General features: G+C 52.3%; 1 protein-coding gene across 2 annotated transcripts; it reads right to left on the bottom strand.

Annotated features, from left to right (window-relative positions):
• Positions 1-8,592: 8,592 nt before the first annotated feature.
• On the bottom strand, positions 8,593-17,775 carry Zc3h12a (zinc finger CCCH-type containing 12A). Of its 2 annotated transcripts, XM_004850976.3 has the most exons (6): positions 17,649-17,775; positions 16,479-16,958; positions 12,196-12,335; positions 10,966-11,200; positions 10,305-10,411; positions 8,593-10,138 (listed from the first exon to the last, which is right to left on the bottom strand). In XM_004850976.3, exons 2-6 carry the CDS (start codon positions 16,922-16,924, stop codon positions 9,267-9,269), a joined length of 1,800 nt encoding a protein of 599 aa, XP_004851033.2. In that variant the 5' UTR covers positions 16,925-16,958; positions 17,649-17,775; the 3' UTR covers positions 8,593-9,266. The 2 variants fall into 2 exon arrangements, with proteins under 2 accessions (XP_004851033.2, XP_087071382.1); XM_087215256.1 differs by lacking the exon at positions 17,649-17,775 and having other exon boundaries at positions 16,479-17,101.
• Positions 17,776-24,125: the final 6,350 nt, after the last annotated feature.

Consider the following 24,125-nt stretch of genomic DNA (forward strand, 5'->3'; position numbering starts at 1 on the left):
TATTGATTTTAAAAAAGGTGCTACCCAGTTCTAGTAGTGTACACACCTGTAATCCCAGCACTTAGGAAATAGAGACAGGAAGATTCCTAGTCCAGAGGCAGCCTGGACAACTTAGACTCTGTCTCAAAGGAAGGAAGGAAGTGGGGAGAAAATGAGGGAGGAAAGGCTATATGGACAGAGGACTTGGTAGAGTTAGCCCGCTGGGTGGCCTGTATCCCCTCTTGCCGTGCTAGCAATTCCTGAGCTAGAATCGCCACCAGCACCCCTGAGAAGGTGCTTGCTTCCGGGCCTGTCATCACTGGATCACTTGGGTTTGCAGCAGTACTTTGTTGCATGTTATAGAGACAGAAAATGAATTGGTTTCAAGAACTAGTCACACAAAGAGATTGACTCCTGGGATATGGGCCTTCTTCCCTTCTAATCCAGAGGGACAGAGGAGAAGAGAACTGAGGGACCCAAATTTGTTCATTTCTGTCGTCTAGAGATATTTGCTGTTCTGTACTTTATCTTCTCCAATCTTGGGACTAGGTTGTCCTTTGCTCTTTTTGATAGTTATGAGAGATCAGGAAGAAGAAGCCCCCCCCCCCGCCCCTTTTGGTACCAGGGATTGAACTCACGACCTTGTGCTTACAAGGCAGGCGCAGTACCACTGAGCTAAATCAGCCCCTTTCTAGTAACATTCTTTGTCCTATACTGGGAAGATAATGTCAGTAAAAAGCTTCATGGGGTCTTGTGTGGATTCTTCCAAGTACTGAGGATGTACTTTCTTTTTAGATGCAGAATGTTCTAAACACCATCACACTCTACAAGTCAAAGGTGGAGAGTGAGGGGGAACAACCCACAGAGTAGATTGGGAGTCATCTGAGCCTAGGGGAGGGACTGTAGGGAAGCTGAAGCTTGGTCAAGGCCAGGGTGAGCTGAGAGCAAGGGCCTCAAAGCTGCTGTGCTCAACAGGAGGGGCTGTCTGTTGTAGGGCTTTGAAGTGATGTAAGGAATCAGCAGTCATTATGTGTGTTAAATAGTTCCCATAACTGAGTTTAAGTTGTTTGTTTAGAAGAAAATCCTTGTTCTCAAAGAGTAGAAAGCAGGCATCAGAATTGTTTCCACCTCCAACCCTGAGCTTTTGGGTGCTGGGTGCTGTTAAGTACTCTATTCTGTAAAGAGTCATCTTGCCATCACCACCTCTGGTAATAAGAGAATTGAAATGAGTGTTAAATAGCTTTTTTTTTGGCACCAGGAATTGAACTCAGGACCTCGAGCTTGCCAGGCAGGTGCTGTGCCGCTAGGCTAAATCCCCAGCCCTTAAATATTTAAGCCTGTTCTTTTTTTTCCCCCCATTAAGTTTATTGATACATTTTAGGGATACAATACAGTTACATTCATCATTGGGATCTTGTACCTTTACATGATGTATGTTGGTTCTTATTTTTTCCCCTTCTCCTGCCCTCCCTTCACCCCCTCCACCCTTCCCTATTTGCAAAGACTTTGTTTCCATTTTTTTTCCTTTTCTCATTTCTTTCCTTTCCCCTACCCCTCCCACTTCCCCCACTCCTTTAGACCTTTTCTTCCTATTACACAATATCAATTATACATTTAAAAAATTACAATATCAAAATTTAGAAGACATTACCTCAGATTTTACAGAATTTAAAAGGATATAGTAAGCCTGTTACAAAAATCCTTTTTGAAATAAATTTGACAACTTCTAAGAAATACCTTGGAAGACAAATTAATGAAACTGACTCTGGAGGAAAAATAAAATTTGAATAGCACCTATTAAAGAAAGTATATTCCTAGCTTGAAAAATCTATCCATATGACAACAGCAGGCTCATATACATTTTAACTGATGAATTATATCAAACATTTAAAGCAGAAAAAAGAAGGAACACTTCTCCCCTCACTTTAGGAAGTCAGCATTGTTAAATAGCCTATTCTTGAAAGTAGTCATGTATTTTTGTTTTTTGAGACAGTCTCACTCTATAATTTAGGCTGACCTTGGACTCACTGTGTAGCCAAAGCTGGCCTTGAACTCCTAACGATCCTCCTGCCTCAGCCTCCTGAATGCTGAGATCACAGGTGTGCACCACCATATCTGGCCATGTGTGGTGCTTTGAAACTTACATTTTTGCATTTAGGCTGACTTTTCTGCCCCCCAATCTTATTCCAACTTTCTGAGGCATTGTTATGCTGAAAAATTCAAACCTTAAGCTGAGTGTGATGATGGTCAGCTCAGCTGTTTGAGGTTGAGACAGGAGGATCACATGTTCAAGGCCAGGCTGAGCAACTTAGACCTCAGAAGTTTTTCTTTTTTAAAGGTAGGGGTGGTGGTAGTGCTGGCATGCAGCTCAGTGTGGGCCACTTGCCTGAAGTGTCTGAGGCTCTGGGTTCAGGTCCTCGTGTACAGCATATAAGTAAATATAGATAAATAGAAAATGCGCTCTCTGAAGCTCTGACTATATTGTGTGGGGAGGAGAAAGTGCATTTATTTCTCCCAAGGAGGTGTCCTGTTAAGTGCCTGGGACAGTGACAGACGTTAAGGTGCAGGGATGATGACACGGAGCAGGTGGAATTCTGCTTCCTGCGTCAGTCTGAATGAGAGCTTTCTGTCTGAATTTTCTAAGCGCGAGCTTATTGGTTCGAAACGGCTTTCCACTTTGAAAGTGAAAATTGTTACCCCTGACAGGGCTGTGTTGAGTGGATGCTGGGCCTCATCTAGGGCAGAGTTCTCACGGGAGGGTGTAGGACGGCTGGGTGTGGGGAGAAAGGATTCAGCCTTTGATGTGTGTTTGTTTTGGGGCTCAGTCTTAATGTATCTCTTCACTTCGAATGTGCTTGTGTAATATACATGAATGTTATTAGTTCATTGGTCCATGTAGATTTTTTATGCATAGTAAGTTGAACCACAAGAAATTGCTGATATTCAAATTGTTTTGATCTATAAAAATGGCAGTTACCATGGTTTAAAAATAAACATGTATGTGTTAGAGGGGCGTATATTCCAACTTTTTACCGTTCGTGTGCTAGAGTAAACTTTGAGCTGGGCACGGTGGCACACACCTGTAGTCTCAATTACTTGGGAGGCAGAGGCAGAAATATCTCAAGTTCAAAGCCAGCTTGGGCAACTTAGCGCAACCCTATCTGAAATAAAATTTTTTGTGGGGGGTGGGAAAGGGTCTTGCTCTGTAATTCATGCTGGTGTTAAACTCATGGAGTCCAGGGTGGCCTTGATCTTGTGGCAATCCTCCTGCCTTAGCCTCCCAAGTGCTGGGATTACAGGCATGCTGAAATAAACAAAAAGAAAATTTAAAAGGCTGTTTACTGTATATAGTTCAGTGAGAGGGCTTTCCCAGCACGTGCGAGGCTCTGGGTTCAATTTCAGGTACTGTTAACAAACAAAGAGTAAACTTTGGAGACCCTTGGCTAATACAACCCTTCCTAGCTTGACATCTCTACCCTCATAATTTATTTCTGTACCCCAGGAAGGGAGGGAACTTCACCATAGTTTATTTTTTTATTTTTTAAAATTTTTTTTGGTACTGGGGATCAAACTCAGGTCCTTGCGCTTGCGCAGCAGGTGGCGAAACCACTGAGGTAAATCCCCGGCCCTCACCATAGTTTATTAATTTGAATATATTCATATGCGTATTCATCATATCTTGGTCTGTTTGAGTTGCTGTAAAAAAATAGCATAAATAGTGGGCTTACGAAAAACATTTCTAACAGTTCTGGAGGCTAGGAGATTTAAGAGCAAGGCACCAGCAGATTCTGTGTCTGGTGAAGGTCCGATTTCTAACTCATAGATGATCCCTTTCTGCTGCGTCTTCACACAGTGGAAGAGCAACCAGCTCTCCCACAGGCCTCTATGAGGCCTGATATAAGGACACTAATCCCATTCTTGGGGCTCTTAAGAATGCCCTTGTGATCTAATTATATTCCAGTGACCTCCCCTCCTAACCCCATCACCTTGGGTTTAGATTAACAGAGTTTTGGGGGAACAGACATTCAGACTATAGCAACACGCAAATAGCATATATGCAAATGAACTGAGATGTATTCAGTGATCAGTGAGTCCTCCTGTTCCTCAGCTACCAGTTTCTCCTCCCAGTGACAACCCTGAGTGTCTGTGTGTCCTTCCAGGGGAGCTCTGTACACGAATGAGCAGTAGACACATACAGGTAGGTGTCTGTTTACAAAGATGGTAGCATATTGGACCCTGTTCTACCCTTGCTTTTTTCCCTCTAGCAGTCTAGCCTAGAATACATTCCAAATACAGTTACCATGTCATTTTTTCTGGCTCCTTAATATTCCATTGCACACGTATACCAAAGTTTACCTAACCAACGCTCTGTTGATGGCGTTAGTATTATTTCCCATCTTACTGTCTGAGACAGTCTTGTAGTGAATAGCCTGCACACATCATCTTGCACATGTGTGCCTAAATGGTAAAGTCAGAGCAGTGGGACTGCTGAGGCAAAGAGTCTGCATCTCAGGTGACCTGGAGCACTAGGTTCCCTCCAGGGCCAACCCTCATGGAGATGGGACTGTGTTTCCCCACATCTTGCTACAGTGACAGGGTTGATATGTGGCATCTCCTTGTACTTATACAGCAAGTGTGAATGATTGTTTTTCCTTCCTTTCCTTATTCCTTGAGTTCATAAGATCTTTTTTTTCCTTAGCAGTGCTAGGGAATCAAACCCAGGGCCTTGTGAGTGTTGACCAGGTGCTCTGCCACTAAGCTGTACATCCCTAGCCTGCGGATTTTTCTTGGGTACTTCATCACCTGGAACACTTGGGACTTTCCGGACCTTTAGACTTTGCAGAAGGCATGACAAGCACCTCTGGTGTTGCTTTCCAGGGTGGAGCTGCTAATGCCATTAAGAATTCCCTGCTCAGCTAGTCGGATATGGTGATGCAGGCCTACAATGCCACCACTCTGGGAAGGAGAGGCAGGAAAAGTGCCAATTTGAGCCTAGCCCGGGCAACATAGTGAGTTAGTGAGACCCTGTCTTAAAAAATAAAAGTGCTAAGTATATAGCTCAGTGTGAAGGTCCTGGGTTCACTTATCCGAAACACACACAAAAAGTCTGCTTAATACAACAAAAGTAGAAGGGAAAAAAAGAATTCCTTGCTTTTGCTGCAGTACTTTAAGTTCCATGTTACTCTCCTAGATCCTTGTCTCCAAGGGCCTTTACTTGTGAGACCAGTGCTAGTGGTCATCTTGAATAGGCAGGCTGCTGCTGCTCCTCTGGCAGTAGTACCAGGAGGGGCCAGCAGGTGGCAGGCAGGGCTTCAGGTGGTCCTTAGCCTCTGAAGAGCAGCTACAATCCGGGCATTTAGACTGTTCCCTTTCTTGACCTCCCAGCAACAGTCCAACTTAGTGGGGTGAGGTGGTGCCTAGCCTTTCCTCCCACCTACACTTGCTGCCATTTCTTAAACTGGTGAGCACTTTAAGATCAGCAGCTGCCTTGAGAGGCACTTCAAGAGGCCACACCCCAAGATGACAGCCTGGTCTCCTCCCCCTCCAGGAACTAGCTGGAAGGATTTACATGCTCTGGCCTAGGGTGGCTTGGGTTTCCTTAATTGCAGGGCCACACTTTATGCATCTTTCAGCCAAATCTCCCACACGCTTCCCATGAACTAGGAGGTCCCAGGAACAGGCCCTTAACACCTCTTTTTCACCCACTGTGCTAAGGGATAGAGAAAAAGGAGCCAGAGGTTTGAGAAGCCCTTGGCTGCCTTCCTTGGGCCTGGGCTCAGGCTGACTGTTCCACCTCCTTCCCCCCAGCTCCTCTGTTCTGTGCTAGAGGCTGACCCGGCAGCTCCCTGGGGACAGGGGCTTGCCCTTCTGTGCAGGCTTTACCCCCCAGACCTGGGAAAGGGGCCAGGGCAGAGGGCTTGGCTGGTGGGAAGAGGGAGGGAGTGGCAGCTGTGTGAATGAGTGGGCCTTTTCCCAGCCAATGAGCACCCTCTCACTGCAGGAAGCTAGTAGTGTTTGGGTCACTAGCAGCACTGGGAGGGCCCTGGGCTAGCTGTTCCCTTGGAGTGCCAAAGCTCTTCTGCTCTTAGTTTAGGTCCCCAGATCCTCAGGGAGTGCCAGGTTGTCCCCGGTCTGGAGTGTGACGGAGAGAGGGAAGGGAGATCCAGAGCAGGGAAATGTCAGCCCATCCTGCGCTGATTTGGTCTCAGCAAATTAGCCAGGGAGGCTGGAGGTTTCCTGTCTTAAGTCATCCAGGCTTCTGTGCAGTCTGTGCCCCTAGGAGGGTTAACCCTTGCAAGACAGAACTTGCAAGGAAACTCAGGCTCAGCCCCTGCTGGCAGGAGCCGGAGGGCAAGGTGGAGGGTGTGGGGGTGTGAGAAAAGGCCGACAGGAGGCTGTGCCCTGTCCTTCCCCAGATCATTTCCCAACAGTGCAGGAATTTGCGTACTCACCAGTTTCCCCATCAGCCTTTTGGCTCCTGGAACCAGGAAAACAGGAGGAAAGAGCAAGCGGGGCAGCTACTCAGAATTTGATCCCTTCTAACACAGGCGTCCCAGCTTTGGTTTCAGGAGTGACATTCCATCTCTGCCACCTTGAAAACTCACATGTGGAGGGAGGTGCAGTGGCCCAGGCAGCTGAGGCCCAGTGAGGGAAGTGAGTTGCCCAGGGCTACCTGCTCGTGATTGCGGCTCACACCCAGGCCTCTGCCCCTCCTGCTGCCACCTAAGCTAGAGGGAATTGAGCACTGTGTCCCTTTTACAGGTAAGGAAACTAAGGCCATCTGAGTAAATGCCACCCATCTAAGCTGTTGGGACAGTAGGGCCAGAGGTATGGGGAGGACTTTGGAGTTACAAACATAAGTCATGAGAAAGAAACACTCTGGGCAGTGGGCCTGGCAGCCTCTGAGTAGCTCTGCCTGGAAGCCAGATTGAGAAAGAGGCCTGGAGGGGAGGCTCCAAACACTGGGTGGCTGGCCTGGCCGGGCTGCACCTGTTGGGAAAACAGGATGGAAGCCCGGGCCGTAGGAGGCACTGAACTGGCCCGACCCTCCCCGGGGGCCCAGCCCTAGCTGGCACCTGCCCCACAGTCCTTGTTGATGTCTCAATGAGCCAGCAGGGCCAGACTTAGCCTCTTGACATGAGCCACAGCCAGCTGGGATTAATGCCACATTACCCCTCCTGTAGGATTACCCATCAGCCTTCACCACACCCCCTTAGCAACCACAAGCTCAGTTCTGGTCAAGAAGCAGGTGTGAGCAAGCTTCCTGTTTTCCCTTCCGGGTGACCCCCAGGCCTTCAACTCCACTGTGGTCATTTCATCTCCAAGCTGGAGGATTCCTGTGTGAATGTGGTACAGTTAAGAGGGTTGCAAGGTTTGAAGCTGAGGGCACCCCCCAACCTTCCCATCCCTGCAGGGGCCAAAGTTACGGCAAACTGGTGTGTGGGTTCTTTCCTTCCCTCAGGTTTAGGTCAGGGGACTAGCATCAAGGTCCTGCCTAGCTTGACTCCATAGGACCTTGGGCGAGTCACTCAGCATTGCTAAGTGGCTGATAATGAACTAGATAGTCCAGTATTTTAGCTTCCTGTCCCATAAAAATCAAACAGAGGCCCATAAATAGCTTTTTAACCTGGAATATATTTCTTTATTGGAAAAAATGGAAATAAGGCAACTGTAGGTATTTCTTTGTGCAGAAAAACACTGAGGAGGCTGGGACCAACAGGGACAAGGACACCTTGAAGAATGTTGTGTGGGAGGCTTCAACTTCATGCTTGTCAAAACCCTTTCCACACTGTGCATGGCTCCCTGCCCTAGGCTCAGGCTTCTAGAGCATGTTCAGGGAGTAGAAGGTGGCAGGGTTGCCAGTGTGGCTGTCTCCCATGGGCTGCATAAAATCAGGTTTTAGAAAATACAGGTACTATGAAAAGCTTCACAAATCGGGTGAGATGTTCAAAGATCTGGTAATTAAAACTTTTTCCCATTTCCCCCAGCTGATTGTATTTGTTTGGGGGATCATCTGATGGGCCCCATTTTCATTTACATATTTAACATTTACACCCATTTTGAAGGCAGGGGAATGGATGGGAATAACTTTCTGCCCGGCCTCTTTCCTCTGGGTCTGAAAGAGAAGTCTGAGGTAGTGGAGGGAGGGAGAAGCCCTGTGAACACAGCCCACAGGGAGTCACACTCGAGCCCTCTTAATGAGCAATTACTGTGTGCCAGGCATTAGGTCATACACTCAGCACATATGATCTCATGTAATCCTTATGACAACCCTGTAAAAGGTAGGTGCAATTGTTAATTATCTCCATTTCATAGATGAGGAAACAGGCCCAGTGGGGGACAGTCACTTGCCCCAGGTGACACAGTCAGTGGCAGAGCCAGTTGAATTTGGGACCAGGGCCCTGCACCTAGGGGCCACCCTGGCATTGCCACTCCAGGCTGTTTCTGCCCCAGCACTCCCCATGCCACTCTGCAGTACAGCGGTATCTGGGAAGAAGGGACTGGAGCTGAGCTCCCGAGGGCTGCCCACCCCCAGCCCACCTCAGCTAGCTGATTTCCCACAGTCAGGACTGCAAACAGCTGGAACCCCAAGCATACAAAGACAACCACCTCTTCAAAGGTTCATACAGTTCTTTATTGATGTCTTATGGGACGAAGGACTTTCCATTTATAATATTTAAAATCTATACCTGTACAGAGCATACACATGTCCCACCACTTTTGGGGAAGGACAAAGATGAGAACAGAGGGCTCTGGACCCCTGGCAGGGGTGACGGGACAGGTGGACAGAGGTGAGTTATTAAGAAGCATCTTGCTTACTGACATGAAGCCTCGTGCCCTGAGAGCACAATGAGGCCTCATTAGCTTAGAGGAAGGCCTCGGAGGACAGGCACACGGTGCCCAACTAGCCAGCGGAGCCGGCATCCCAGGGACGGGGCGGAGGTGGGGGCTGTGCACAGGGCCCCCTCCTGGGCTTCTGCTCCCCCAGGCCTCCCTCCCCGTCCTGAGAGAAGAGGGTTTGGGCCTCAGCCACGGACCGACGGCCTTACAGGCAGCGTCTCCTTAAATGACAGAGATACAATGTGTATCAACAGGGTGATCGCTTCTGACCCACTCAGGCGATGGCCAGAGGTGCTGTGTGGGCCAGAACCAATCCTACAGTATCTTTGGTTTGGGGGTTCCCTTCCCTACTTGAGTCCTCCCTCTGTCCAGCCTGCAGGGAGGCCTTGGCTGGAATGGACCTCCTGAGTACAGCCTGGCTGCGCCCTGCGGGCCACATGGCTGGCCTACTCATTGAGCTGCTGGGACTTGTAGGAGAGGATCTCAGCAGCCAGCTGCTGGGGGTCCAGGAGCTGTGGGAAGCGTGCCATCACAGCCTCCACCAGGTGTGGGGGGAAGACGCCACACAGCTTGGTGTACACATTGGCCCTCTCTTTGGCCAGGCTGCCTGCCCTGCCCCAGGGGCCTCTGGCAGTCCCTGGGCCAGGCACCGGGGGCTTCTGAAGGACTGGGGTGGGTGGGGGCAGCGGGTATGGCTCAGACCAGTACTCTCGAGGTGCAAAGGCAGGTGGCAGGGGACTGTAGTCAGCAGGGACACTAAAGTGGCCAGCACCTATAGCCCGTCCAAAGACGGGGAAGGTAGGAGCAGTTGGGAGCTCCGAGCCAAAGGCACGGTAGGCAGTATAGGGGCCCCGAGCTGGGCTGGGCTCACTAAGGCCTCCTCCTCGCACACCCCACAGTTCTGACATCTGGCTCTCCAGGGAGCCAATGCCCGAATCCAGGCATTCCTGGGAGGTGTGGGGGAGGGAGTCCAGGGTTGGTGGGAGCCAGTCTGTGGGCCCGAAGTTGCCACCACTGCCTCCGCTATGTGGGAGGCTCCTACCCACTGGGGCAAAGCTCTGTGTCTGCCCCTCCTGGTGGGGCCCCGGGGCTGCCTGGGGCCTCAGCTTCTTGCCATCTAGGCTGCTCTGGTCACTCTCTGTGGGCAGAGAGCTGGACTGAGAAGGTGAAGGCTTCTGGCTGCTTCTGTCCTTGCCTGGGGTCCTGGGGGGTAAGAGGAGTGCGTTGGCGCGTAGCTCATCAGCCACAGAGCGCTGGGGACGGCTGGGCCGCTCAGGGTGGAAGAATCGGCACTTGATCCCATAGGTGCATTTCCTCCCTGGGAGAGAAAGAAGAGGGGCTCTAAGCAGGTGGCACATGCACTTAGGGCTGGGAGGTCCAATGGTGGCGGTCTCGTGTGTGCTAGGCAGCATGGGGACACAGGCAGGCTTAGGTGTGAGGGCGGGCCTGAGGAGGGCTATGGAGGGCAGACCTGGCTCTCATACCATAGGGACATGGCTGCTTCCGGTGCTCAGAAGAGAGTGGCTTCCTACGCAGGAAGTTGTCCAGGCTGGGGCCATGCCGGCCCAAGGGGTCGTCAGGAGGCATGAACCTGTGGAGGGCAAAAGGAACTCTCAGGAGGTGGGAGACATGAGCAGCAACTTCCACATGCTAAGGAGCAGGCAGGATGGTTGGGCTTGCTAACCCTAAACCTAACCCTGATCCTGTCTGTAAGACATCCCAGAACTCTTCCGAGCTCTTGGTGGGGTCACCCCTAGGAAAGGGGGCACCCCAGTCCAGAGGACCACAGACAAGGGCCACCTCCCCAGCCAGGAGCTCTCTGAGGTCATCAGGAGGCTGCGACCAGAGTATGAGTCTCAGGCTACATGGGTCCCCCGCAGCCTCTGCTGGAGAGAAGCAGGGCAGCTCAGGAGAGCTTTCCTGAATACGGCCCCCATCCTGTCTCCAGTGCTACTGTTCCTTCCATCCCCTAAATCAAAAAGGTCCACCCCACCCAGCCTGCTGTCTGCTGCCCATCTCACTCCCAGTGCTCCCTGGCACCCACGACATCCCTTCTATGGCCACAGGGTCCAGCAGAGCCCACACTAACCCCACCTTCCCAAAGGTGACCCCAGGTCCATCAGGTCCCCTCTGGTGGGAACATACTTGTCATTGACGAAGGAGTACATGAGCAGCCGCTCCTCGATGAAGCGCTTCCACTCCTGCCGCTCGCCTTGGAGGTCCCGGTATGTGTCATTGGAGACCACGATCCCATCAGACTCGTAGGCCAGCTTCACAATAAAGCGGTCGTCATAGCACACCACCCGCTTGCCACCGACGCGCCTCGATGGTGTGAACACCAGGATCTTCTTCTTTTCCAGTTCCCGCAGGATATGCTGGTCTAGGGATGACCGGACACAGGTCATGCTGTGTCCAGGACCCACAGCCAGACCTGAAAGGCTCCCTAAGCTCCTGGTGGCCAGGGTCAGCGGCTGTTAATGCATATATTCACAGTGGCAAAAACCAGTTCTGCCAAGACCACAGTTTGGCAGTTTGCTGCCTGGAGACTAAGAACACCTGAGCACAGGGCTGCTGTCCTCAGCAAGCACTCTGAGCCCACAACTGTCCCTCTGCAGACTGCAGGCCTGTTCAAGCCAGGGGGGTCTAGGCTTTGGATGTTCTCCAAGCTCTCCTGTAGGGATCTAGGAAGAAGTGTCTGGGTTCTGTCCCTTGGTAGGCAGGACGAGGCTATTAGCTTCCATTTGGAAGGAGCCCACAGCCCCAGCCAGCCTGCCCCTACATCTACATTTCTAGAGAAAGACTCAGTTTTTATTCCCAAGGCTGGGGGAGGGGGGTTCACTCCAACCCATCCCATTTCACAGATGAGAAGTTGCTCAGAGGAGTGCTGATCCATCTTTGCCTGGGTCACAGAATCAGCATAGTTTTTTGACACAGGGTCTTACTTGGCCTTGAACTCACTACATAGTTCAGGCTGGTGTTGAACTCACAGCAATTCTCCTGCCTCAGCCTCCAATGCTGGGATAACAGGTCTGTGCCACCACACCTGGCTGACAGAACCAGCATTCTAACTGGCTGTCTTGGCCCAGAGCCCACAGCTGTAACTAAGCTATACCCTGCCTCTCTGCCACTGGGGGTGCTGAGTGACGTACTACCAGTGGGATGAGGGAGGTGGCCAGTGTCTGAGGCAGAGGGTTGGACAAAGTACTTCCAATGACCACTGTTCAGAGCAGGGCTGCTGGGCAAAGCAAAAACCAGGGAAAGAAATACTAGACCCTGCCTGATCTAGAAGTTGCCAGCCCTGCCCACAAGGTCTCTCCTGGGGAGAAGTGGCCCCTGTGGCAGTGGGACTCTCCCACCTCCAGAGTGACCACATACCTGAGATGGGCACATCAGGCCGAGGCTGTTCTTTCCTCCAGGATGGTACAAATACTGTGATGTCTGTGTGACCCCGCTCCAGAAACCAGTTCACAGCCAGCAGGATGCCTCGGCAGGAGAAGACCTCCTTGTTCCCATGGCTGGGAGAGAAACAGAGGAGGGACAGGTCAGTCCACGAGGGCAGCCACATGCTATCACATGCTATCACTGAGGCTGGCCCCTTGAAGAGCAGCGGGGGCTCAGGCCCTGGCCCTCTGCTGTCTCCCACAGTGCTGGGATCCAGCATGGGGACTTTCCCAGAGATTCCATTTCCTGGAGAGAGGATCCACCCAGGAATCCGGTAGTGCTTGCTCCCCACAGAGGAGGAGGGTCGGCCACTTGCAACACACCTGGGGGTGGGGGAAGGTGCCGGAGACTCCCGGTTCCCGCCCCGCCCAGGGAGCCACAGGGACCACAGGGACAGATGTGCACACACACTGCCTGAGTCACCTCCTCTCCGCCCCCCCAGTCCCTGGCTCGCTCTTCAGCGTTGCTGCCCCAGGAGGGGGTGGGGGAAGCACCAGTCTGGCTAACTGGAGAGAAACCAGATTGTTCCAGATTAAAGTTCAGTCTGCCTGCAGAGCCTCGGACTGGACCCCAGAGGGCGCAGGGAAGAGGCCGGCCCTTCCGCCTTCCACTGGGGCAGGAAGTGACTGAGCCTGAGGAAGCTGTCAGCATGAAAGTGAAAGGCCGCTGCTTTTCCTCGCAATACGCCAATTCCCTGCAGAGCTGAGGCTACCCCGTGCTCTCCACATCCCTGTCGGGGAGGGCGTGATCCAAGGCAGAAAGATGGGGGGTCAGGAAGCTCTAGGAGAGCTGGGACAAGGGATGCCCTCCCTGCCTTGGTCTGGGAATCAGACCTCACCTCACCCAAAGGTTGCTGGACCCAGAGGAAAGCCTTGAGGTGGTAATGGGTGGCTCTGACTCAGTTTCTCTGTCTGAAAAATGGGCCCAGCAGCCTCCAGCTTCCTTAATTGGGCCACGTCAGTATCAGTGGGACAACTTTCCTATCAGGTTGAGGCCAAAGTTGGTCTGGCAATGGGTTGGGACAAGCTTGGGCTGGCTCCCTCCCCAGCAGCCCCTGCCTCTCGCTGGCCCGGTGGTGAACAACTCAGATTCACATTTGGCAAATTAAACAGAATAAATGTTACACAAAAGAGGCAAGTCCAGGACAGACCACATCCTGTGTGTGACTCTGGAAGGTGGGGGCAGTGACAGCTGGAGTCCTAAGAGAAGGTAAAGCAGGAGTCGGGGCAACTGGGGGGCATGCAGGCTGTTTGGAGGTGAGGCTGGGGCTCCAGGGTCTAAAGGTCTCCGTCAATGGTAAGGAGTCAAAGTCCAGCCCCTAGGCAGCACTCAGCCCAGAAAGTTGGCATTTATGGAGAGCTGAGAACCAGGCCATTCTAAGTGCATCATGTACAAAGCCACAAGGAGAGGACTGTCATTCCTGTCCTCTTTCCCCTTGGTTCAGATGAGAAAACCGTGATCCAGACAGGGTAACTTACTCATCAGGGTCACACAGCAAAAATACTGGAGAGCAGAGCTGGTGCTCAGAACCACTCTACATGCTCATGCTTGGACCTGTACCAAGACAGGAACCAAGCTTGAGGGTGGGAAAGGCTCAGGGACAGTGGAGGTCAGAGGTATCACCTCATCCCTACAAGGCTCCCAACAGTGAAGGGAAGGGGGGCTCCTGGCTTGCAGTAAGAGATGGAAACTGAACCTAGGTCTGGGGCCCCTGCATTAGCTTCCTGTCCCTAACAGAAGATTCAGAGTGGGCCAGGGATTTATCTCAGTGCCACTGCACCAGCCTCGAAAGTTCAAGGTCCTGAGTTCAATAGCTAGTACCAAAAAAAAAAAAAAAAGAAGAAGACTCAAAGTTTATTTGGGAGCAAAAAGCTCCAAGTCTTGAGTTTGAACAAAGCTGCTTGAGGAAGGACAGCAGGGTAGGGACATGAGAAATGATGTATATGGTAAATCAAGTCTGGTGCTGTCACTCTCCCTGTCCTCTGCTCTTTCTTCCCAGGCTTGTGGGGGCGTGGCTGCCTCCGGCTTGGCTCCTTGTGCCAAGTATACAGCAGGCACATGCTCCACCCACTTCCTCTGGAACACTTGTGTATATGCACGTGCCCTTCCTGGCCGGCATCTTTACATCTTGGGACTTCAAGGGGTGCCAGGATTCTTGGGGCATGTACTGCCTCTGGGCACTGAAACCTTGGCTGGGAACAAGTGTGCTGTCTGCTGCCCTTGAACTGGGCACATTCCCTCAGGAAGCCACGAGGGCCCTTCACTAGGCAGAAGCAGAACCGAGCAGCCTGGAGCTCTCCCCACAGCTAATCCAGTCCCTCTCTCTGCAATGAGGAAGCTCCGCTGTGCCAGCTGTGCTGACCGGTGGGGTGGAGGGCACAGGAAAACCAAACATCCTCTCACCCCCACTTGCCCCCACTGAGTCCCATTGGTCCAAACGGTTGGACCTCTAACCTGGCTAGCCAGACTGCTGAGACGCATAGAGGGAGACTCCAGCTTAGCTGCTGCCGCCCCAGGACAGAGGGCAAGGCTGGGCCAGGCTCTCAGGTGAAAAGATCTGCTGGGCTTGGGTCTGACTGGTGGAGAAAAATTCCCGTAGAAGGAAACAGAGGTAAATTTCCCCACAATTTGCATATGGTGGGGGCTAGCCTGCCTGCCCTTGGGGGAGGGGGGACAGGGCAGGAACTCAGCAGCAGCTGAGACAGGAAGTCTGAGACTGGAATTCCCCTCCAGCCGCTGCCCTGGTTCAGACACCTCTGGCAAGCAGGCAGGCAGGTAGGTGGTTCTCTCTCTCCAGCTTGGCCCCCTGAACACCCTGCTGCTACCCCTGCCCCCGCCCATGTCTCTCCTCCTGACAGGATACAAACATAGGCAGCACAGGGCTGTCTCCAGGCTTGTGTCCCCAGTGGAAGCAATCACACAGCATTAAGCTCCAAATCCAACTCAGGCTGCAGCCTGAGAGAAGACCCCTAACTCTCAAAACACGCAGGCTATGATCTCCCGCCCTCTGACACGGAAACCAGTGTGTCTTAGCCCCTCATCTAGGATCAGCCCATTTCAGAGATGGACAACTGACCTAAGGTGGTGGGAAGAGAGCTCACCTGAATACCTGCAGAGCTGGGCCAGGACCAGCTGGACAGCTCACTCGCAGCAGCTGGGCTGGGAGAAGGTGGGGCCAAATGCCAGGTTGGGCAGAGGCTGACGTCATGGCAGCCTCAGGCAGCCCACTTAGGAGATGCCGCTGGGCAGCAGTAGAAGATGCCCTTCCCACCTACCACCCTGTGTCGGGGTCTCCCCTTGTCTGTGCCAAGAGGAACTTTTCCTTGTGAGTGACCCACCCACTCCTGACTCACCAGCCACCTTGGAGGGAACTGGGAGAAAGCAGGCTGGAGGGTGGGGCCTGGATTGTGGGGAGAAGTCAGGGCTCTTTAAGGTTGGCAGCAGCCCTGGCCTCAATCTCCGTCCCCTGCCCCGTGCCCTCCAAGCACCATGGAGGGACATTACTAGAGCTGAGTCCCGGCTCTGACCCTGGGAGCCCTAGAGACCAGTTCAGCCCAGTCATGGGTCACCTGAAGCCAGAGCATTACGCCACCTGATCACACTCCGTGGCCAGCTAGCTCCAGCCATGACGTTACTCCTGGCCATGGCCGGGAAGGTCTCAATAGATGAACCTTCATCCATGGGAGCCAAGGAAAAGAAGGCCTCAGAAGACCCTGCCCTTGAATGATAATCAAATAATGCCAGCTGGTGTTTACTGAGACTGTGCCCCACTCCCCACGAGGACCACCTGGGGGTGGGTTAGCTCCATCCCACAGATGAGGAAATAAGACTCAGAGCGGTTAAGTGGCTGGCTCCCGAGAGAACTGAGCCCACAGGTTAATTCCCTGCAGGGCCTGCCTCACGTCAAGCAGGAGGAATCGAGACTGAGAGGGCCGGCCTCAGGAGAGACCCACAGCACATGGTGAGCTCCGGGGACAGAGAAGGACCTGGATTCGAATCCTTGCTCCACCATTAACCAGTAATGTGACACTGTTCATTGTGCTTCTATCCCTATGACATTCCTACAAAACCCACTTCGAACACATCACTAGGTTTAAGGGAGCCTATTGCATGCAGGAGGACCTCACACGGGTCCTTGCCATCCAGTCCAAGGCCCCTCTAAAGAGCAGCAGACACATCACCTCCATTCCATGCGTCTTCACGGAAATGACACATACCTCATGGCCACATTGCTTCCATCAATGACCACTGGCCTCAGATCGCTGCCCTCTTTATCCTCCTCTGGGAGAGAGGGCTCAAGGGTGGGAGCCTTGGGGGTGCCCCCGCCGCGAGGTACCAGAGGGGGCTGCGGGCAGGGCTCTGGCGAGGACTGGTGCTCACGTTCAGTGGCTGAACCATGCTTCACCAGCTCCCCCAGCACCGTGTTGGTGTCCGCCTGGATGCCCAGCTTCTGCAGGACGCTGTGGATCTCAGAGGCCGAATAGCCCAGCTTCCGGAAGAAGTCCACCTTCATCTGCAGCTCCGCAGAAGCCGAGGCATCCTCAGCAGGCGGCTGTAGGTCCGGCTGGTGGGTAACCCGACAGCTGAGGCTGTCCTCAAGACTCCACAGACTCATGGCCGGCCTGGTTTCCAGAATGGGCCTCTCTCCACAAGGGTCGCTCATATCTCAGGCTCCCGGAAGGCACCTGCCACAGCTCCTGCGGGGCAACCACAGGGTTAAGGATAGAGACCGGCACTCTCATCCTCGCTCCCACCTGTCCCACCGCACAGGCTGAGGCAACACTGAAGCGGTCAGCTTTCTTCGCGAGTCAGTTGAGGTCTCCCAGCTAGGGATGACCACTCCCATTACATACAGGGGTAAACCGAGGCACGGACAGTAGGTACTGGCTCAAGGTCATCCAGCTGTTTGCTGGTGACACAAGAATCGGAACTTGGTTTGACTCCACCTCCAAGCCCACCCCTACGCTAACTCGGGGGACCCAGAAGGAAGGGGCGGGGCTCACAGATGGAAACCCGGGGCTGGAAGCGCGCTGGGGGAGGGGGGGCTTCCCCGACGCCCTCTTCTGCCCGTCCCACACGCAACAGCCTCGGCCCAGCAGGCGTAGGGCCCACGGCCGGACTCTTCAGGCCAAGGCAGGCCAAGTTTCTGGGAAGACCCGCCGGGGAGAAAAGTTGCTGGGAGACTGTGGTTGGCTGCCGGGCGCTGGTGACGCCAACAAAGTCCTGGCCCAGAGACCCGCGCTCTCTCCGAGACCCCTGCCCGGGGCTCCCCCAACTTGGGCTACGTTGGAAGGGTTCCGAGGTCTGCCCTCCGCCCAGACCCTGTCGGCGCCGCACCCCCACGCCCGGACCCCGCCGCCCGCGCCCCTCCGCGCCGCACGCCTCACCCCTCCGCGCGCCTGCCGCGAGCGTGAGCGGCGGCGTCTCCATGGGGCCGAGTCCGGGGGGCGATTCGGCAGCGCCTCAACACCCGGCCAGGGGCAGATGCTTTAAGGCCAGTGACGCGGAAGCCAGGCAGAGCCACCGCCCCTTCCTGCTCCGCCCCCACGCCAGCCCCCCCCTCCCGTCTGGCCCCGCCCCACCCCACCCCGAGCCGGTCCCGGGGCGGGGACACTGCCCCTTCCGCGCGCGCGCCTCTGGAGGCGAGAGCTCACCTGCAGGCCAGTGTAGGGTAGGTGCGGACTCAGCCAGGTACGTGCATCAGGTACCGACCGACCAAGATGTGTAGGAGCGATACGAAGACACGAACAACCACGACCGTTCAGACTCCGAAAGGTGTGCACATTGAGTGAATCAGGCACACAGAAGTTAGTCCGCGAGCTGTTGGAGGGGGCGCCCTAAAGACAGGTGCACTAAACAGGCACTTCTCAGATGGAGCTGGGACATCCAACAGAGAGCCCAAGATTGTAGCGGTTACCTAGAGGTGGGGCCACACTCAGGGTCTGGCGCACATTTTTTTGGAAATACTTTCCTGAGACAGAAAGACAGGTACAGCCAGCAGATGCCCAGTGACAGAAGAGAAACCGGAAGGCAGGAACATTGGCACCAAGCCCCAGGTGAGAAGAATACTGTTGGCCACCCTGCGAAACTCACCCACCCCCACCAGCACCCACCCCTCCACGAGGGTGCTTGTGGTTCCCAGGTCGGGCGTGATCCCCCCTGTGCGCTCAGCATGTAGGAGCTGCAACCAGGGCCTTACGTGGGGAGGACAGAGATCCTCGTCCGTTTCCCCTTGAGAAATTCAGAAAAGGCCAATTGCCACAGCTGGAAAGACTTGGAACCAGAACCAATAGTTCCCTTCCCAGGGCATCAGGGGCCACGTGTGCCACTTTAGAAGTCACTAGTGACCCAGGGCAGAGGGGAGCCTGTGTTCACAAGGAAACAGGGAGGGAGAAAGGGAACTCAGAATCCACAAGCTGGAGGACAAAGTCTAGTGCCACAGCTCACTTTGCTGATGGGGAAACTGAGGCCCAGGGAGCCCAAACACTGAAAGTGTTTATTACTGTGTACTGGTACTTTAATTACATTATCACTGTATTATCCAAAGCAGTGTCCTGTAAAGGCACTATCTGTGTCACAGTAAAAATTATTACCATAGATACAACTACAGCTACATAGATACAACTACAATAACAGCTGTACCTGTACAGCTTAATGATAGCAATTAGCCAGGCATGGTGGTGCATGTCTATAACCAAGTATTTAAGAGGCTGAGGCAGGGACACAGCAAGTTTGGGGCCAATGTGGGCAACTTAGTGAGATATTGTCTAAAAAATAGGAGTGGGTGGTCGGGATGAAGCTCGGGTAGAGTACCCCTCAGTATCATCCCCGGTACTTAAAAGAAGATAGAAGTAACTTTTTAAAAACCCACGTATCTATTATCTGACTTAAAAAGCAGGCCAGCGCTATTACCTTTGAGGCCTACCAGGTGCCCCATCATAAGTTCCTTCCCTTATCCTGAGGAACTGCATTCCTGAACTTGTATTAGTCATTCTCCTGCTAAAGTGACCACTTTTGTGTGAATCTCTAGTTGTTTTGCTTTTTTTTTAGCTTCATGTAAATAGAGTTCTATAATTATGTGACTTCTTTTATCATATACATTATGTTTTTTAAAACCCACATCTATTGTCCATGTATCTATAATTTATGTTACCACTGAATATACTTCTGGTTACTTATTGTTTTCTGTTGGATATCATTTCTGGCTTTTTTTTTTTTTTTTTTTTTGCACCATACTGAGGATTGAACCCAGGGCCTTTGCACTGAGCTACTTCCCAGTCTTTTTTGTTGTTGTTGTTAATTAGTTTTTATTTTGAAACAAGGTCTTACCAAGTTGTCCAGGCTGGGTTTGAACTTGAGATTCTCCTGTCTCAGCTTTCCACAGTGCTAGGATTACAAGTGTGCAGCACTATACCTTGTGTTTCTATTCTTTTTTCCTACTGAAAAGTGTGCTTTATATATTCTTGTCCATATCTTAATGCACTTACAGAATTGAGGACGTGGAGATTTAGAGACCGGTGAGTTGCTAGCCCGGGGTCTGGGAACTGGCGGGGATGGAATTCACACAGCTCTCCCTGTGCTGTGCATCTTGCCCTCGAAGCCGGCTCATGGGGAGGGTGCATCAGTTTGCTGGGTGGAGGGAGTGTGCATGGCTAAGCAGGTTCTAGGACTGTTTCTCTGGGCCGGTCTGCACCCACCTTGTCAGGCCTGTTTTGGTGCTTGGTCGTCTTTGAAAATCCCAAGCTGTCTCTGTGTCCCCCAAACACAGCAACCCCAGGCCTGGCTGTGGAGAGAGGGAACCCCCTCACCCCCATGTCAGCTCAAGACTGTTGACAGTTACCACTTGCTGTGCTCTCGTTCACTCCGGTGTGTGCACTGTACCCTCACCTCTCTCTGGCCCTCTTACAGGTGAGGAGAGCTCAGGGCTGGCAGGCATCACTCACTGTAGTAAGTATCTAAGATAGGAAAAATATTAAACGGCACATCCAGGTTAATATTGTAATGATACTAATAAACCACCACAGCGATAATGCCTTGAATTACAGAGTGCTCGCTGGGTGGCAGGCACTGTGCCAGCATGTGGTAGACATCTCTGGGCCTCTGCTTGAGCTTCTCCCTGGGCTGGGAGTGCCTCCCCGGCCCCTCTGACTGCTGCCTGGCCAATTCCATTCATCTTGACGGCATGGTGGTGATGCCTCCTCTACTGTGAAGCCTGCCCTGGACTCTGCAGATGCTGAGTGGCTTCCTCCTCGGCTGTTCCTCTGTACCCCAACCCTGTCCTCCCTAGGTGCTAGATTGTCACTGCCAGCTTTGGGCCTCTCTTTTCCAGGATTGGCTAGGGGCTCCACCCGTGCTCCCAGGCTCTGTGCTGAGTTAGAGCAGCAGGACTGGGTGATGAATCACACGGCTCCCTGCCCTCCTGGAATGAGCTGTGGTCTCGCTCTCTTCCGGCTTGTGATAGTGGCTCCTTCCTGAGAAGCTGACTCTCTTCTGCATAACCCAGGTTGCTCTGGGGAACTCCTGCTCCACTTATGGCTGGATTTTGCAAACCTTGGCTCCAGTCCCCAGAGCCCTTATCCCACTCTGCCTCTTGCACTTCCTTCTCGGAGGCTCTGCTCCTCATTTCCTTCCTGGAGGCTGCCAGCCTTCCAGCTCCCTGCCAGTGCCCAGCCAGCGTGGGTAAGTGCTAGGAAACTGCAGGGCCTTTCACCCTTTAGGATGGGTAGTGGAGGCTGTAGACGGGAAGGTCCCAGAAATGACCTCAGGCAGCCTGGCCCGGGGAGAACACAGGAACTGGGCCACCTCTATATGAATGCTGGGCAAGACCCCCCAAGCCTAAGCAGAATGGCTGCAAAGGTGACAAATTCAGCAAGACCTCATGGGTGTAGAGAAAGAACTATGTCCTTCCCAGGGTTTGAGGCTTTTGGTATATTCATGCCTCTTTTCCTTTTTCTGTTTTGGAGATTGAACCCAGGGCCTTTGAACTATATCTCCAGATCTTTAAAATTTTTTTAGTTTGAAACAGGGTCTAAGTTGTCCAGATTGAACTCTTATTTCATTTTTTTTTTTTGGTACCGGGGATCGAACTCAGGACCTTGCACTTGCAAGGCAGGCGCGGTGCCACTGAGCTAAATCCCTGGCTCTGTTTTTGCTTGTTTTGATACCATCTTATGTGGTTCAGGCTGGCCTTGAACTCACTGCGTAGCCCAGGCTGGACTTGAACTCACAGCAATCCTCCTGCCTCAGCCTTCTGAATGCTGGGATCACAGGTGTGCATCATGACACCTGGATTGATGTACATTGTAAATGGTAACTGAGCAAATTAACTCTTTTTTAATCATACACTTGAATGTGGTACAATATATTTGAGTTATTGACAAGATAATTGAAGGAGTTACTTTCAAAATATTTATTTCCTTGGAAGAATGTCTGATTCCAGGGCTGTGACAGGAAAAAGGTGAGCCTGGAGCATCTTGTGGTGCCCAACAGTTAAGAAATCCTCCAGCTGGGGATTTAGCTCAGTGGTTCTGCCACCTGCTGTGCAAGCGCAAGGATGGGAGTTCGATCCCCGGTACCAAAAAAAAAAAGAAAAAAAAGAAATCCTCCAAAAAGCCAGGTGAGGTGATGCGTGCCTGAAATCCCAGCATTCAGGAGGCTAAGCCAGGAGGATTGGTGTGAGTTCGAGGTCAACCTAGGCTACCTAGTGAGTTCAAGGCCAGTCTGAACTACATAGTGAGACCTTGTCTCAAAACAACAACAACAAACAAAAGAAAGAAATGCTCCAAACACAAAATCATGGGGGCCTGTCAGAGGGACTTCAGAGCCAAAAGAACTCCCAGTAACCACGCTTGATCTTAGCCAAAAGGCCGGGAAGCAATTAACTCCCAGTAACCAAAGCTGGAGCAGTGTGAGCCACAGAATACAGAATACAATGTTGGATTATAACCCAAAGTATAAAAGGAAGACCTATGAGTCCATACTGATATAAATAAGTGAATAACTGAGGAAGGAGGGGCAAATCTTCAGTGCTGAACAATTCCCTGGAATAAAGTACACTCTCCCCTGTATGAGGTGGGGTTTGTATGTGCCGAGGACTTGGTGACTTGCTTATAATCAACAAAGTTAAAGAAAGGACAAAAGCAAGGAACTTTGCAGTGGAAAAACCCAGCAGACAGCACTTTAACAAAGGGGTCAACATTAACCTCCCCAGTGACAAGTGGCTAGCACACGCCTGCACCTTCCCTCTTGTGACACTGTGTGACAGGAGAGCTCTTCACCGCTGTGGCATTCTTTCTAAAAAACCATAATTGCAGAGGAAACATCAGACAAACCCAAATTAAAGGATATTCTACAAAATATCTGCCTGGGACTTGTCAAAACTGTCAAGGTCGTAGACCAGAGGACTCTGAAAACACGCTGACTGTATGCATTTTGGTGCCTTGGGTTTGGGTTGGATCTTGCGACAGGGGAAGTAGGAATGGAAAAGCTGGCAAAATCCAAATAAGGCTTGCAGTTTAGTTAATAGTGATGTACTGATGCAGGAAATTTTGTTTGTACAAATGTAAGATGATAACATTAGGGGGAACTGAAAATGGACGAGGGGTCTAAAGGAAGCCTGTGCACTACCCTTGCAGCGTTTCTGCACACCTATAGTTATTCCCAAACCTGCAAGTTCATTTAGAAAAGCCCTGTGGGCTGATGGCCCTTCCAGGTGGCATGTTTTTGTGATGGGGCCCCATGTCTTTGTTCAGTGCTGTTGGTGTATGTTCTGTGCCTCAGTATAATCCCATTGGGAGAACACGTCCCAAATCTAAACTGGAGGCCTTTGGTTTGGGGGCCCTGGTAGACGCCCTCTTTGGTCCCCTTTCTTGCCCCTCCCCCCAATTTTCGACCCCTGCTCCTTCTTCTGTGGACATTGAATCAGACCGATGGAGCTGGAAAGCCGCTAGAGACTGATTAACTTGAAACTTTTATGGATGGGGAGACTGGGAGGGGAGGAGGAAAGGGCCTTGCCCCTGGCCCTTGCTGAATCAGTTTAGGCCAAGCTGAGAATGCGACCAGCCAGGCTTTCTCCATCCAGCGGATTTTAGGGCACATTTGAGTGGAGATGGGGATCAGGCCCACAGAGGTGACTCACTGGGGACCTGGTAAGGGCCCTGTTTAACCAGAAGGAAGGGTGGAACCCCAGGTGCTGATTGGCAGGAGAGTTTGAGCGGCAGTTTTTCCTTTGCTTTCATTCTGCTCTCCCTTCCCCCATGAGTCCTTTTGAAGTTCCAGAAAGAGGTGGGGCCTGAAAGTGGGCAAAAATGTGAACCTCTGTACCCTGCCTCCTGCCCCAAAGCTGCTGAAGTGGATGAAAGGACCAGAGAGGATTCTGCAGAGCCCTGAAAGTGGGAAGAGGGTTGGGCCCCTTCCTGGGTGATCGGATGCCCCTTAATCTACAACAAGGGACATGTCTTGGGTGACATACTGGAAGTTGCTGGAGTCCCCTGGCTGTCCCTAAGGCCTGGTGTGTAGGAGTCAGGACAGAGGGGCCTGCAGCTGAGGGGGCAGAAGAACATGCATGCTTTCTGGCCTAGGTGGTTAGTGTCTTCCTCACTGTGTTTCTGCACTGAATGGAGTCACCACCCTCTCCCCTTCCCGCGGTGGCTCTCTGTCCTCTGTGTCCCCAGCACAGGACCTGGCACGGACCTGTGAGTGCTGGATGAGTCATGTCAGTGTGAGCCAGAACATTTGGGACTGCTTTGCAGGGTCCATCTCTGTTTACCCACCCTTCAAGTTCAGCTCAGTGGTGTCCCTTTGCATCTGGAAAGGGCAGTCATAATCTTGGGGACTCAGACCTGGGAGGGAGCTCAAGGACTCCT

This window comes from Heterocephalus glaber, unplaced genomic scaffold (genome assembly GCF_053883595.1).
Source record: "Heterocephalus glaber isolate CG9 unplaced genomic scaffold, H.glaber_assembly_v1.0 deba00001452, whole genome shotgun sequence".
NCBI lineage: Eukaryota > Metazoa > Chordata > Mammalia > Rodentia > Bathyergidae > Heterocephalus > Heterocephalus glaber.

Excerpts from the sequence above, each read along its gene's own strand:
- Zc3h12a (XM_004850976.3), bottom strand. The coding sequence starts at position 16,924 with ATGAGCGACCCTTGTGGAGAGAGGCCCATTCTGGAAACCAGGCCGGCC. Across the intron at positions 12,336-16,478 it reads GGAAGCAATGTGGCCATGAG|CCATGGGAACAAGGAGGTCT; the intron begins GTATGTGTCATT and ends TTTCTCTCCCAG. Across the intron at positions 10,412-10,965 it reads TACTCCTTCGTCAATGACAA|GTTCATGCCTCCTGACGACC; the intron begins GTATGTTCCCAC and ends TGCCCTCCACAG.